Source organism: Hoplias malabaricus, chromosome 6, assembly GCF_029633855.1.
Source record: "Hoplias malabaricus isolate fHopMal1 chromosome 6, fHopMal1.hap1, whole genome shotgun sequence".
NCBI lineage: Eukaryota > Metazoa > Chordata > Actinopteri > Characiformes > Erythrinidae > Hoplias > Hoplias malabaricus.
The window spans coordinates 12815548-12829368 of NC_089805.1; the positions used below are offsets into that span (position 1 = coordinate 12815548).

Here is a 13821-nt window from a genome sequence, read left to right on the forward strand (position 1 = left end):
CAAACACCAGAGGAACCCCATCACTCCAGAGAACACGGTTCCACTTTTCCGCACACCAGAGGAAGTCCATCGCTCCAGAGAACACAGTTCTACTGTTCCACACATCAGAGGAACCCCATAACTCAAGAGGACACAGTTCCACACACCAGAGGAACCCCCTCACGCCAGAGAACACAGTTCCACTGTTCTGTAAAGGTGGACAGTCATTTTAAACTCTAAATGAGTATCTTCCCCGTGAAACATAGATTAAAAGCATGTTAATTAATCTAGGCTCTTTTCTGTGCCTTGTGCAATGCTGCCCCCGACTGGCCACTCTGCTAGATGTCCGGGACCAGTGCACACCAGACATCACGTAACACGGTGTACAACGTTAATGTATTTCATGTGAGTGTGAGAGATTTGTAGGTTGAATGTGTAGTGTTGGGCTTACATCTGGAACAGAAAGTGTCCTGTTGCTATTGGACAGGCTTGATTTGGACTCAAGTTAATTCTGCTAAAGTGACAAATGTCACTAAAAACAAACCCGGAGCCTGGAAACATAAGTATAAACCATGCAGTGTTCATTAAAAAAAAATATATATATATATATATATAAATAAAAATAAAGTCCAACACAAGCAGAAGATTGTAGCTGTTTATTTTAATTTAGGACAGTAATTAACCAGCACTGGACATCAGCACACAGCTCTCCATACAGTGGCCCAAAAGGGTCAATAAGCAAAACACAAACATTATGCATTTTTTCATAAACATTCACACATACTCCCTTAAGAGTGTGGTCATGTTCCACCTTAAACTGTGTTCTTTGTTACCGCAGACACCTTTACACTTATTTCACTTTGTTTGGTTCTTGTTTGTTTTGAATTCTAAAAAGCCTGATTTGTCCCTCTGGGCCACCGTATTCTCCATTCTTCTCTTCATTAAGCTCAGAATCCAACACACCTGTGCAGAACACCAGCGATCGCCCTGAAAACCCCCAGCATCTCACAGCAGCACGCTGTATTTACAAGAATTTTACAGGATTCTGTTTTTCTTGCAAATTTAACCCGTTGTACAATACATTTCACAAAGTATGTTTAGACAGTTCTAAAAACTGTGGTAATTTCACTGAAGTAGAACGTGGAGAGAAGGGAGAGGAAAAAAAAAAAAAAAAAAACCTCAATCCTGAAATAACCCTGGTTCCTCAGATGCTGAGCAGATTTGAAGGGATTCCACTGAGTGAGATGCTGTTGGTGCTAAAAACAGCAGACGTTCAAAGAGAAGATTACAGAAAGTAACCGAGTTAAATCTATAGAGATCTGAACCCAAAACAAACCGCACTCCTGCCATTTCTCCAAACGGAGAGAAGGGAACAAGGCATTGAACAAACGACAGTCTTTGAAAGAGTAAAAATTGTTGTAAACAGCTGAAAGGAGGTCAGTACAGTTTAGTTCTCGCCGTTCCCCACATTCTCTTTGGTCTCCTTGTTCTTCCGAACCTCCTCCAGCTTCTTATCCTAAAAATAAAGCAGTGAGACTGGTCAGGGCAGTTATCACCAGCTGTGAAACACCATGTGGCCTGGTGGAGGATTATTCGTAACGTTCATAAGAATTCACTGAAACCAACTAAACTGAGACTTCAAAAAATGCAGTGTTTTCAAAAGTCACATGGTGCAACGTCAGCAGGTTCTTAGGACATGGCTAAAGACATTAACACTAAAAGAAAACAGCAACACAAAGTGGATCTGAGTATTTTAAATGGTATTAGTTTAACCTGTAGTAGAAAAGAGCAAAGCCAAACCCTGCAAGACATCCCTAACAACCCCATTCTACAGTAACAGTACACTGTGGTGTTTAAAACGTGGACATCTCTCAAAACGAGGGCTGCATTTATGACGTGTGTCACATCACTTGTGTCTCAGTAAAAGGAAACCGTTCATTTGTGTGCATTTAAGAGAGCCACAGGGAGCTCACTGACTGCTGATGTCACATTGAAAACAGGTGGGGGATAAAACACAAGCCCAGTCACTCCCTGCAGTGTGAGTTTAGAGCTGAGTTTGGGTTAAAACAGAGGAATGAAGCTGAAAATAAGACAAAACTCTCAAGAGCCTTCACTCAACTCACCTCACAGCTATGAGGCTTTATCTCTAAATGTGTGTGACTTGAGCCTTAGTTTCACTGGGAAATCTGCTGTTGTGTGTTAAACCACAAGTGTCTGTTAGCTCCAGCTGTGCTTCTAAACCAGGCGTCACAAATAGGTGAAGCACGGTCTGAGTCCTGGACCCAGACGCTGTCCGATCTGACCCTGGACCTGTAACTGAAACTATTAAGAGCTGTTTAATTTTGAACAGAGTGTGTGTTTGAAGTGGTGTGACTGTAGTCGTTACAGTTCAGGTTTAGTCCTCCAGAAAACTCATCACATGTCTGCTACTCAGCCAATCAGACCTGTGCATTATGATGAACGTTGTGACTCCAGTGAGTGATACACACAGGAAAGGGTCGAGACGCCGCTGTCCTGGGGCCAGTAAAACCAGCCCAAGGGACGAGATAAAAGCTCTTTATCCATAAACAGAATCCACATTCTGCGTCATGAGAATTTCTACCTGTAATTGCTCCCTTATTAAATGCTGTCGTCCATAAACTCCCGCCCTCCAGTAATAAGAACCAATCAGATCACTGGTTATGGAAAAGCAGTAAAGCCAACTTCAACTATAAAAGTCATTAGGGACTTTAAAATAAGCATGTATTTTGAAAAAAATTGTTTTATTCATGAATTTTACCTAAAACAAGGATGTTTTGTCATTTGTAATTATTCAAAAATTGTTGGAATGTAACTGAACGTGTAATTCAATTCACATTCAGTGGTGAACGACAAAATGCTACAACTATGAGGCTACTATAATCTACAGGATGTGGCACTGATCATATGTAGGTTATACGTTCCGTTCCGGACCTTGGCTTGGGAAGGTTCTCTCTAAACAGAGCTTAATGAAATTTATTTAATTACCCCCTGCTCTAAACAGCGTAGATCTTATTTGACTTTAGAACTCTTCTGTTACTCCAGCAGCAGGCGCTAAAACCTGCTCCACCTTCATCAAATGTTCATCTATTCTGAAACAAAGACGGTAAACATCTGCTGAAGTGGAGATTTAACTTCAAATAAATTAAAATATAAATCTAAAACTAGTTAATGTCTAGATAAAAATCCTGATACTCTCACGTCGACGAACATTAGAACAACTCAAGTGGAACGTCTCACACCTTCTCCTTGAACTTCTCGCTCATCGCCGCCATGATGGCCGTCCGGTTCTCTTTGTTGGCCTCCATCTTCTGGTTGAGCTTCTCCTCTGCCATTTTGCTGAAGTTGGTGTTCTCCTCCAGAGCTTTCAGCTGCACCTCTTTCTCATGCTCACGTTTCTCCGCCAAGTGCTTCAGTAACATGGCCTCATGAGACTGGGATGAGAAACAAGAGCAGAACAGCGTTAGAGCCTCTGACATGAAAATAAACAGCGTTATAGACGCTTGGAGAGAAAGAAAATGTTAGTTTGCATTTAACGGCGTATGTCCTTAGGGCCACACTCATGGCAAGAAAGGAAGCAAGATGTTTACAGTTTTACTTTAGATACATTGAGGCTGCCATCAATTTAAGTTTGTCACATGTATTGCTTAAGTTTTGTTACAGGAATTTTAGATGTCTGCAGTTACACAAACCATTGTGTGCTCTCCCTGAAATCTGTTCTCAAGCTGTGTTCAAAATGAGCACTACTCACTATCCCCTACATTGCTCACTATAGATGGCACCATTTTAAAAAACAACCTTAAAACCATTGTGATGAACCATTGAGCTGTAAGCACTGTAGAAAATGCTGTGTAACTTGGAGGATGGTAGGAACACACCGACTACCTCGTCCCTTGATTTCAAGACAGTGCTGTAAAATTATATCACACTCTGCGACAGTAGGGGGAGCCCAGGAAAAGGAAAAAAAAAAATTATATATATATATATATATATATTTCCTATTGTTGCCTGAACTCAGGAGGGTAGCAAACAATAATGCTTTTTCCACCAATGAGAATCCATAAAATTTGGAATCATTTGGTGCATTTTCACCAAAAAACTGGTCCGTGAACCAGGAAAGTTAGTTCCCAGCTGGAACCAAAGAGTAGGTTTTTCAGCGCGAACCATGTGGTCCGTGGGCATGTGGAGGGTCAGTTCAGCAAAGAGCTCAGAGCGTCACACAGCGTTATCCCCCAGTGGAGCTGGACACGGTCATTTACACCATTTCATATAAATAAACAACAGGAAATAAAGCAGAAACATGATCTGTTTGTGTGTGTTTCTGGGGCAACACCATGAGCGTTGATCAGAGGCTCTGCGCTGGTTACGTTTCTCCGTTGTTCACGACCTCAGCAGGACACCTCTGAGCTCAGCAACATTTACACTGTTATATCTCACTCTGATCTGACTCCACGGTAAACACAGAATAAACAAATGACCCTGTCATGACTCTGACAGGGTATCTGTGGCTCTGGAGCTGTATTCAGACACAGCAGTGCCTCCCACTGGTGATGTATCCTCCATTCCCCTCTAAACATGTAGAAATATGAAAAGAACCAAGGTTATAAGAATCAGGAAAGGAACCAGTTCAAGAACCAGTATTGTTTTAGTGGATAGTAAATCATTTTAATCATTGGGAACCGTCTCGGACACAGCAGTTTTATAAAGCTTGTCTAACCTAGCAACAGTAACTATAGAGAACACTTGTAGGCAAAGCCTGCATAGACAAATTAAAGCACTGCTGTTATGCACTTTCCTGATGCCAATGTTTAATAACGTGGAGCATAATCTGCACAACACTGACCTTTCGTCTCTCCTCCGCCGCCTCCAGTTTCTTCTGGATCTCCTCCAGAGATAAATCCTTCTTCCTGGAAGGGGAGAGGAGGAACTCCCCTTTAGCGTCAGGGGTGGGACTAGCCAGAATCACCTCAAAGGCCTGACCAGACGCCCGCTTGTCCAGCTCTTTCACCTGGAAATCTGAGGAGAACAAAGCAGAACACAGTGAGCTTTCATTTGAGGAGCATCAGTAAATACTAGCACCCCATGCAGAGGGGAGAGAATATCAGGCAGTGAGTGAAGGGTTCGTTTTTGAAGTTGATGTGGAAGGAGAAGTGGTCAATGTAGAGGTGAGCGACTGGGTCCTGGGCCCGATCCCATACAAGTGCCTAGAGTCAGCAGAGCTCTCACACATCAGTGAAGCTCCAGCACAGGACCCCACCCCTCGCCAGGGGGCGCTGTAACCAGACCAGTGTTACCCACTCCTCTTTTCATTGGTTTTTAAATCCTGTGGCTGATATCTTAGTCTTGTGAAGGATTTGTTTGTTTTGGAAAATGGTCGTTGTCTCTTACCTCCCGAGGCCATCGCAGCAGCAGAGAACGCAGTCTAAAGAATAAAAGAGACAGGAGTGAAAATAAACATGGGTTCAAAAGCAGTGATGCTATAAACAAAAGAGCAGCATCGCCCTCTAGCGGGGGCTCTGAGACAGACAGCGAGAGAGAGAGAACTGAATTTATGAGAAGGTGAGAAACCAAGAATGGAGCGTAAAAATGTGGGAAAGAATAATAAGAAAAAAAAGAAAAATGAATGAAAAAAGGGGAGGGGAGTAAAGAAAAATGCAGTGAAATAAAAAGTGAGAGATTAAAGAGTTAAAATAGATTTAGCAAAAACACTTTCAACAAAAACATGAGCTCAACTGTGTCCCCGCCTCAACATGCAGAGGTGTGTGTGTTGGTTTTAGGGCTCTACCCCCACATCCGCCAAAAAAAGGCGCGCAAACATCGGTTACCCGCCTGAAGTGACGTCATGTGCACTTCAAGCACATAAATGCAAACAAAAACAATGAGGACTATTATATTATCATTAATATTATTCATAACGTGGGAACAGTCTGGAGTAGAAAAGTTGCAATTAATGCATGCACTAAACCCTGCATCTTAAATACTGCATTATAAATGCATTTAGAAGTAACGCACCTGTGCACGAGACAGAGATTAAAACAAAAGCCTCGACGTTCGCACGAACCAAAACCCTCCTGCTCCATGACTTCTTCATGCACGGATTCACTGGAATCATGCACCTGAACTTGATTTCTTAATGGAAGTTTACCCTCCCCCTTAAATGCAATAAAGCTGATAGGGCACTTAAGGTGGAACGGAGAATTCCAAAAAATCACGCGGGGAATATCGAGCCAAACTGAGCCTCAGAATGCTGCGTTTCTGAAAGACGTGTTTAGGTCTGGAGACTTTTACGAGCACACACACACACTGACGTTATAGGCTTATAGGTTAAATTGCTGTAAAAGGCTGCCCCTGACATTCGGGTTAATTCAGAGTAGAACAACTACCTCAACTTTCAGATGGTGACCATAAGTCTGCAGAAATGCCATTAAATTTAAAAAAACAAGCAGAACAAATAAGCAAAGAGTTAGAGCAGTATACACAATAGCAGTGTGCCCTAATCAAGTCTAAAAAAAGAAAAACACAGTTGCATGCTTAAAACTTGCTTTCAGCTCTGAATAAATAAACCCTAAAAAGGATTCTTTCTGCACGTTTCGCATAAAAACAACAATATATTGAGCATTTAAAGCATCAAAATCGACTATAAGCACAAAAACACTGAAATTTCAAACAGATCTTGTTTTGAAATGCAAACCTGAAATAAAATGAATTGCAAAACGAGTTAATGGCTTTGGTCAAGAGACCAGACAAAGCACAGCATGTCTCAGACTTATAGAAAAGACCAGTTTAAACTAAAAGTCTCAAAATATCCTCTTTAAAGCATGAATGACGTGGAAATAAACCACTTTTTTGAGTTTCAAAGCGGTTAAAGCTACCCTTCCCGAGCAGAAAAAAAACAATAACAGTGACACCCACCTTCCAAACAAAGCAGTTCACTTCTTAAGTCACTTTCTACTCTCGCTCTCTCTCACTCTTCCCTATGAGTTCTGAATTCGCGCATAAAAAGACTAAATACCGTGACGTCACACAACTGCCTGCTCTTTTATTGGCTGGCGCGCCTTCTGGGAGTTGTAGTTCTTAATGTTTTTAAGTGCTTCTTTGCCGCTTTCAAACATAAACACGACAAATGGAGCCTTGTTGTCGTGTTTTGTAGATATTTTCACGGTAATGGAGCGACTGAAGCACTGTAAACTTTAACTGATGTTCGTTATTTACTAGAAAATCTAAAGAGACGTACATTTAAACCCAATTCCCCACGTTACTCCTGGATGTTTGTGTCTGTTTATGACATTAAAATGTCCTTGCTTGTAGCCCGAGTGTCCACTCTCTCAGCTCCACGGAACACACAGGTGCACTTTGTAGTGCTACAATTACAGACACACTTTGTTAGACCCCTTTCATGCTGTTCCTCAGTGGTAAGGAACCCCCCACAGAGCAGGTATTGTTAGGGTGGTGGATGACTGCTGTGTCTGATCCACACATACCAGCACAACACACGCGTATGCAGTGCTGAAAATGATCCACCACCCAAATTATATCTGCTCTGTGGGGGTTCCTGATCAATGACAAATGGTTAAGTATTAAATGTTCTGTAACTGTTCTGCACTGGCACAAATGTATCAGACACAGCAGTGCTGCTTGAGATTACAAGGTAGATACAAGTTGGTGTTCTTAAACCAGTGATTGTTCAGTGTAAAAATTAAGTATTAGTATTAAGCTTATAGGCCTATATTACTGAGAATTCATTCATTCATTCATGCACCTTCTGTAAGCACATCCTGATCAGGGTCTCTAGTTCTTAATGAGAATCATTGGGTTTGACTTAGGGTCTCCCCTGAAACTGTCCCATCATATAAAAACTTAAAGCTTTCACATGCACAGACAGAGAGGTTTTCTGAGTTTTATGTAAACAGTAGACATCTGTGGAGATGTGCAGAGGTGAACTGTGTCATAGAAATCTGTGTCACACAGAAATATGTAAATGTTCTACTGATGTGTTTTATAGTCAGTCCCTGTGATCTGCTGGAGCACAGGACAGTTCACATCTCACAATAACTCCAGAAATCTGTCCCAGGTTTATGTGCTGTATGTACTGAGTGCTGCGGTTAAAACTGAAGCAGATAAACATTAAGAGCTGATCTCAGATCAGAGATCAGGGATCAGAGGTGTATCTGTGACACAGCTGCCTCATTAACAGTGAGACACAATGTGTCCTGGTGTTTAAAGGGTTAATTGTGTGTCTACGTCCCTTGGGAAGAAGTCCCCAGAAAAGTCCCCCGGAGACAAAACTGCTCCCAGGACAAGCTTCAAAACCACTCACTGACTGAGGAACAACACGGCACACAGGTTGCTACTCAGCATTCAACACAGTGCAATAAACAATTATTGCAGAACATTGCTGTGAGGATCTGATAGCATTCTAGATTAAGCTAATCTCTCCTGGAGGGAGTTCCTGCATGAAATGAAATGAGACACTCTGGAGCAGTTGCACATGAGGCAAAAGTGGTAATGGATGATGCCAGGAGTCGGACAGAGGTGTATAAAGACCCCCAGATCTGGGCTGTGGAGCAGTGCTGCATTCTATGGGACTCAGACTCTCATTCATTCAATATCTATAACCGCTTATCCAGTTCAGGGTCGCGATGGGTCCAGAGCAGTGGCGAATGCTGTTCTTTCAAGGAGGGGAAGCTCAATTTCATCATACATCATAAAATGTGTTGGTTTATTTATATGTAAATTCTACCCTCCGTTCCTTTTTTAAGAAAATGATCTGTGACCCTGTTGTACCAACAAGGCGTCTTTTCCAGGGACTTGACTAGTGTCCTCTCAATGGCCAGCAGAGCTTGGCTGCTTAAACGGCCTTGGCCCATGTGAAGTGTGTCCGCCTGTGAGTGCTTTGTGATGGTGGAGGGGCTCAGCAGCACCCGCTGGACAGAAACTGCGATAGAAGTCAGAAAGTGTGATAGAAGTCAGTCTCCAAACACAACCAGCTACAAAAAAAACCCACCAGAAATAGAAGCGTGATTTGTCACTAGTCGTTTTTAACAAAGAAAATGCTGCTAAGAGCTTTAAGAAAGTCTAGTTCAACTCAGAACAGAATGAAAATGTAATGCTCCCACGGATCTCTACACCAAAGGATTGCTGATTCGCTCATTTCACTGTCAATCAAAAAGAGATTCAGCCTCAGACAGATCATCCAATCATCATGCAGAAGCTGAGCGTCTGGGCCAGCCGAGGCCAGCCCATTGCCCTATAGACCTCCAGAGACACTGTGCGTCCGATGGGCGGGACAAAGCCCAGCATTTATCCAATGACTCGTCTCGTTTCGCTGCACTTCGCTGCTTCGCTATTGAACTCTAAGCACTGTGAAACTGCGGGAAAGCCACGTCTTTACCAGTGATAAGAAGCTGATTCTGAACAAAAGTTGAGCGTGTTGTAGTGCATATTTATTCACTGACATGTACACACAACAGAACATATTTGATCATTTATTTTTTGACATTTTAGGGGAAGCTTAGCTTAGAGCAATCGCCTCTGGTCCAGAGCCTACCTGGAATCATTGGGTGCAAGACGGGAACACACTCTGGAGGGGACGCCAGTCCTTCACAGGGCAACACCCACACTCACACATTCACTCACACATTTTGAGTCTCCAATCCACCTACCAACGTGTGTTTTTGGAGCATGGGAGGAAACCGGAGCACCCGGAGGAAACCCACACAGACACAGGGAGAACATACCACACTCCTCACCGACAGTCACCCGGAGGAAACCCACGCAGACACAGAGAAAACATACCACACCCCACGCAGACAGTCACCTGGAGGAAACCCACGCAGACACAGAGAGAACACACCACACTCCTCACAGACAGTCACCCGGAGCGGGACTCAAACCCAAAACCTCCAGGTCCCTGGAGGTGTGACAGAGACACTACCTGCTGCTCCAGTCGGTAGTGTCGCCCTATAAAATAATATGATGATGATGTGACTTCGTTTTGTGTGTGTGTGTGTGTGTGTGTGAGAGAGAGAGAGACAAACTTAAAACTTGCAGTGAGTGAGTTTGTTATCCTTCTTTCTCTCTCTCTCTCTCTCTCTCTCTGTGTGTGAGGGGGAGACACTTTGGTCTCTTATAATATAGTTTTCTCAGAAGGATCACACACACACACACACACTCACACACACACACACACACCTTGGATGTTTTGAGATAAATTCCTTTGTAACGTTATTTAAATAAAATATTTAATGCTTGTATCCTTCTGTAAACGTAGCTGCATTACTACTGTTAAAGTTATAGACGAAGTTTGGAGCTGCTAATGTTGTGGAAGACCCTCCTTATTCACAATTGTCAGTCGAACGTATTCTGATTGGTCTATTTGTAAAGCACTGCGGAGAATCAGCCAATCAGCGGTGAGCAGCTGAGTTTCGGAGCAGTGACGCTGCTGTTGAGGAAGTTTCAGCGCTGTGTTTGTGGTTGTTATTGTGTTCGTGTTTTTCAGCAGAAATGGGGGCCTGTATGGCTCTGTGTTCACTGGCGAGCTGCGTAAGTCTCTTTTTAAAGCTTTATAAAACGTTGATAAAACGATTAATCCACAATTTCTATGGGTTTTCAGCTGTTTTAAGTGTTTTTTCACCCAAATTGTCTGGGTTTCGGTCACGTGAACATTGCCTAAATTAAGGTTTATGACTTTTCGACCAAATTGTTTCAGTTCAGCGTCGTTATTAATATACAGGGGTTTAATTAACGCTTCAAATGTGGGTTCCGGCCACAAACTTTCCTTTTCACCTTAAATCGTGTCTCTGTTTAAAGTCATGTAAGGTGGAAGGGAACGTTTCGAATGAGAAGTCAAGTTTATTTTGTTTTATTAATATTTATATTATTATTATTATTATTATTATTATTATTATTATTATTATTATTATGGGCATTGATCCTGACATTTAACCCAAAGTTTATCACTTAATTATTAGAATATATCTTAAATAACCTGTATCTATAACCTGTCATTAATGTATCCATGCTTAAGCTGTAGGCTATATATGTTATGATTGTAAATGTTATATTATGAAATCATTCTATTATAAAATCTACGACCAACACTGGAGTAAAACCCCATTTTTAGAAACATTAGGACATTGTGTAAACTGCAGTAAAATCAGGAATCTGTGCTGTGTTCATCCTCCTGAAGCTTTATTTACATACAACATATTTATTACATGTGCTGTGGTCCCATAAATAAAGATTCAAGAGAATGAACAAGTCACAGATTTTTGTTTTTACAGAATCTCCCAGCTGACCAGCTGTTTGGAAAAGTTTTGTCGCTCTAAGAAAGCGACCTCATATTTCTTAAAGGGATGACTGTGACTATGACTGTGGAGAAACAGTTCTCAAATCCCTCTTTTAATGTGGAATGGTGTGTTTGAGGAGGAAAACACACATCTTTTACACAGTGTTCAGGACGTTATCCAATATGACGAAAAATGGAAACGGAGATGGAGATAAGGGGCTGTGTTATGACAGTGACAGTATCGAGCTCTTCTAAAGATTATTATAGGTTATTAATGTGTTATTAATGTTTGTCCTGTAGGCCTCGTGTCTGTGTGGTTCTGCTCCTTGTTTACTGTCGAGTTGCTGTCCGTCCTCTTTTAACTCGACTGTAACCCGACTGGTGTTCTCCTTCTTCTTACTGCTCGGAACTGTGGTGTCCGTCATCATGATCATGCCCGGGATGGAGACCCAGCTGGAGAAAGTATGACATTTATGACATTCACAGAAACGTTTCTGTAAATATGTATCGAATACATGATTAAAAATGTATTTTATTACTAAATAATCACATTTTTACACATGACCTTATGAGCTGAAACCATTGCCCAGTTTAATTAAATTAGGGATATCTTTTAAATGTTCAACCCCATGTTGGGGACCCACTCTATGGAGTATATACACTGACTCATTCTGAGTCTACGAAACAGTGTACGCTGTTATCAGATGGGATTTGTGCCATTTTTAGAAGGAAAAAATCATGGATTGCACTTTTAATGTGTTTTCTCCACAGATCCCTGGTTTCTGTGAGCAGAACTCTGTGATCCCAGGGTTCCAGGGGAAGGTAAACTGTAATATTATCGTGGGCTACAAGTCTGTGTACAGGATGTGTTTCGCTATGGTCTGCTTCTTCTTTCTGTTCTCCGTCATCATGATTCGGGTTCGGAGCAGCAAAGACCCCCGGGCCTCCATCCAGAATGGGTACAGCATCATCATCGTTACCATCATGGTTATTAACGTAGGGCTTTTCTTAGGCTCAAGATCTGCTTACACATACATAGCAGGATGGAGGTTAATAACATCGTACAGACTCAGCTATCAAGCTGTCACACGATAAAAGAAAAACATACAGAATCATCTCTTTTTGTTTTAATTATCTCTGGCCTTTTCTGTTAACAACAAAAGACACAGCTGTCAGATTCTTTTAAAGTTTTTTTAAAGACCAGCAGTAAAAGAGTGGGTGATAATTCTGCTTACACGTGGAGCTCTGAAAACAGTGTTACCTCAAGTATATTAAATCACTTATGGGACCCAAATCAACGCGGAGACAAATGTGCAAGTGTGAATAAAGAATATAAATATATCTTCTCCACCTCCTCACTGTCCCCAATTTCCACAAGCAAACAGCTCCCTGTCTAAACAGCTCTCTTCCATTCTCATTTAATGAGCCGCTCGCTGTTCATCCTGACCCCGAGCGCACAGCAGTAAGGAGCTGGGGTCTTGTTTCACAGTGTGTGGGTTGGTCGGCTCCAGATCCACACTAGAATGTGAACATGCACCGAACAATGGAGTTTTTCATTAGATGTGCTCTTTAACACGGAAATCACTACTTTAAGTTACACTGCTGCCCTCTAGTGGCTGCAGAGGGGTGCTGGAATATAGCACTGGTCATTCTGTCATAATTATACATGCATTGTGTGTGTGTGTGTGTGTGTGTGTGTGTGTGTGTGTGAATGCGAATGCTGTCTTCAGTTTCTGGTTCTTTAAGTTCCTGATACTGGTTGCAATAACTGTGGGAGCATTCTTCATTCCAGATGGCACCTTTAACAAAGGTAAACAGGTGAACACTATTATCTCTCCATTTAAATAAGAAAAAATGTAGGTGAAGTGAAATCAACTGAAATCACATTAATATCATTGTAAATAAATTAATGTTTTATCAACATTAACCAAAACTACCTTATTCTCCTGACCTTTTTATACACAATAAATCTTGTGCAAACTTTATGGAACATTTAAATGTTTTTTCTAGAATAATAGACTAATAATATGATATGCCATACATTTGCAGTGAAATGTTGTAGTGTGTTCTCTATAGTGCTCTGCTTTTTAGAGATTTAGCTTTTCCTCCAGAGACCAACACGGGCAGTTTTCTGACAGTTTGGGGGCTGACCTTCCTCATCCAGGGGGCTGAAAACAGCTGAAAATACATTATAATGTTGATTTTTATACAATTTACATAAACCATAAAATAGCATTTCTGAATCGGTGGAAAATAAGAAATAATCTGAAAATAAAAGAGTGGTTTAAATCAGGGGCCTCACAGTGGAGCAGCAGGTAGTGTCTCAGACACAGCTCCAGGGTCCTGGAGGTTTTGGATTCGAGTCCCAAAACCCCTCGAGTGGCTGTCTGTGAGGAGTGTGGTGTGTTCTCCCTGTGTCTGCGTGAGTTTCCTCCGGGTGACTGTCTGTGAGGAGTGTGTTGTGTTCTCTCTGTGTCTGCATGGGCTTCCTCTGGGTGATTGTCTGTGAGGAGTGTGGTGTGTTCTCCCTGTATCTG

At 41.8% G+C, this 13821-nt stretch overlaps 2 protein-coding genes across 2 annotated transcripts in view; one reads left to right on the top strand and one right to left on the bottom strand.

Moving 5' to 3' along the window:
• Positions 1-629: 629 nt before the first annotated feature.
• Positions 630-7021, bottom strand: LOC136699321 (stathmin-like). Its single transcript, XM_066673942.1, has 5 exons — positions 6910-7021; positions 5386-5419; positions 4841-5013; positions 3240-3431; positions 630-1495 (listed from the first exon to the last, which is right to left on the bottom strand). Exons 2-5 carry the CDS (start codon positions 5396-5398, stop codon positions 1427-1429), a joined length of 447 nt encoding a protein of 148 aa, XP_066530039.1. The 5' UTR covers positions 5399-5419; positions 6910-7021; the 3' UTR covers positions 630-1426.
• A 3414-nt stretch (positions 7022-10435) lies between these two features.
• Positions 10436-13821, top strand: part of serinc2 (serine incorporator 2) — an 11943-nt gene continuing 8557 nt past the window's right edge. Inside the window, exons 1-4 of the mRNA XM_066673941.1 lie at positions 10436-10539; positions 11585-11746; positions 12056-12243; positions 13015-13094. Of these exons, the coding sequence (XP_066530038.1) occupies positions 10501-10539; positions 11585-11746; positions 12056-12243; positions 13015-13094 (469 nt within the window). The 5' untranslated portion in view covers positions 10436-10500. The remainder of the gene's footprint in view (positions 10540-11584; positions 11747-12055; positions 12244-13014; positions 13095-13821) is intronic.

Excerpts from the sequence above, each read along its gene's own strand:
- LOC136699321 (XM_066673942.1), bottom strand. Across the intron at positions 3,432-4,840 it reads CGGCGGAGGAGAGACGAAAG|TCTCATGAGGCCATGTTACT; the intron begins GTCAGTGTTGTG and ends TTCTCATCCCAG. Across the intron at positions 1,496-3,239 it reads GCGAGAAGTTCAAGGAGAAG|GATAAGAAGCTGGAGGAGGT; the intron begins GTGTGAGACGTT and ends CTTTATTTTTAG.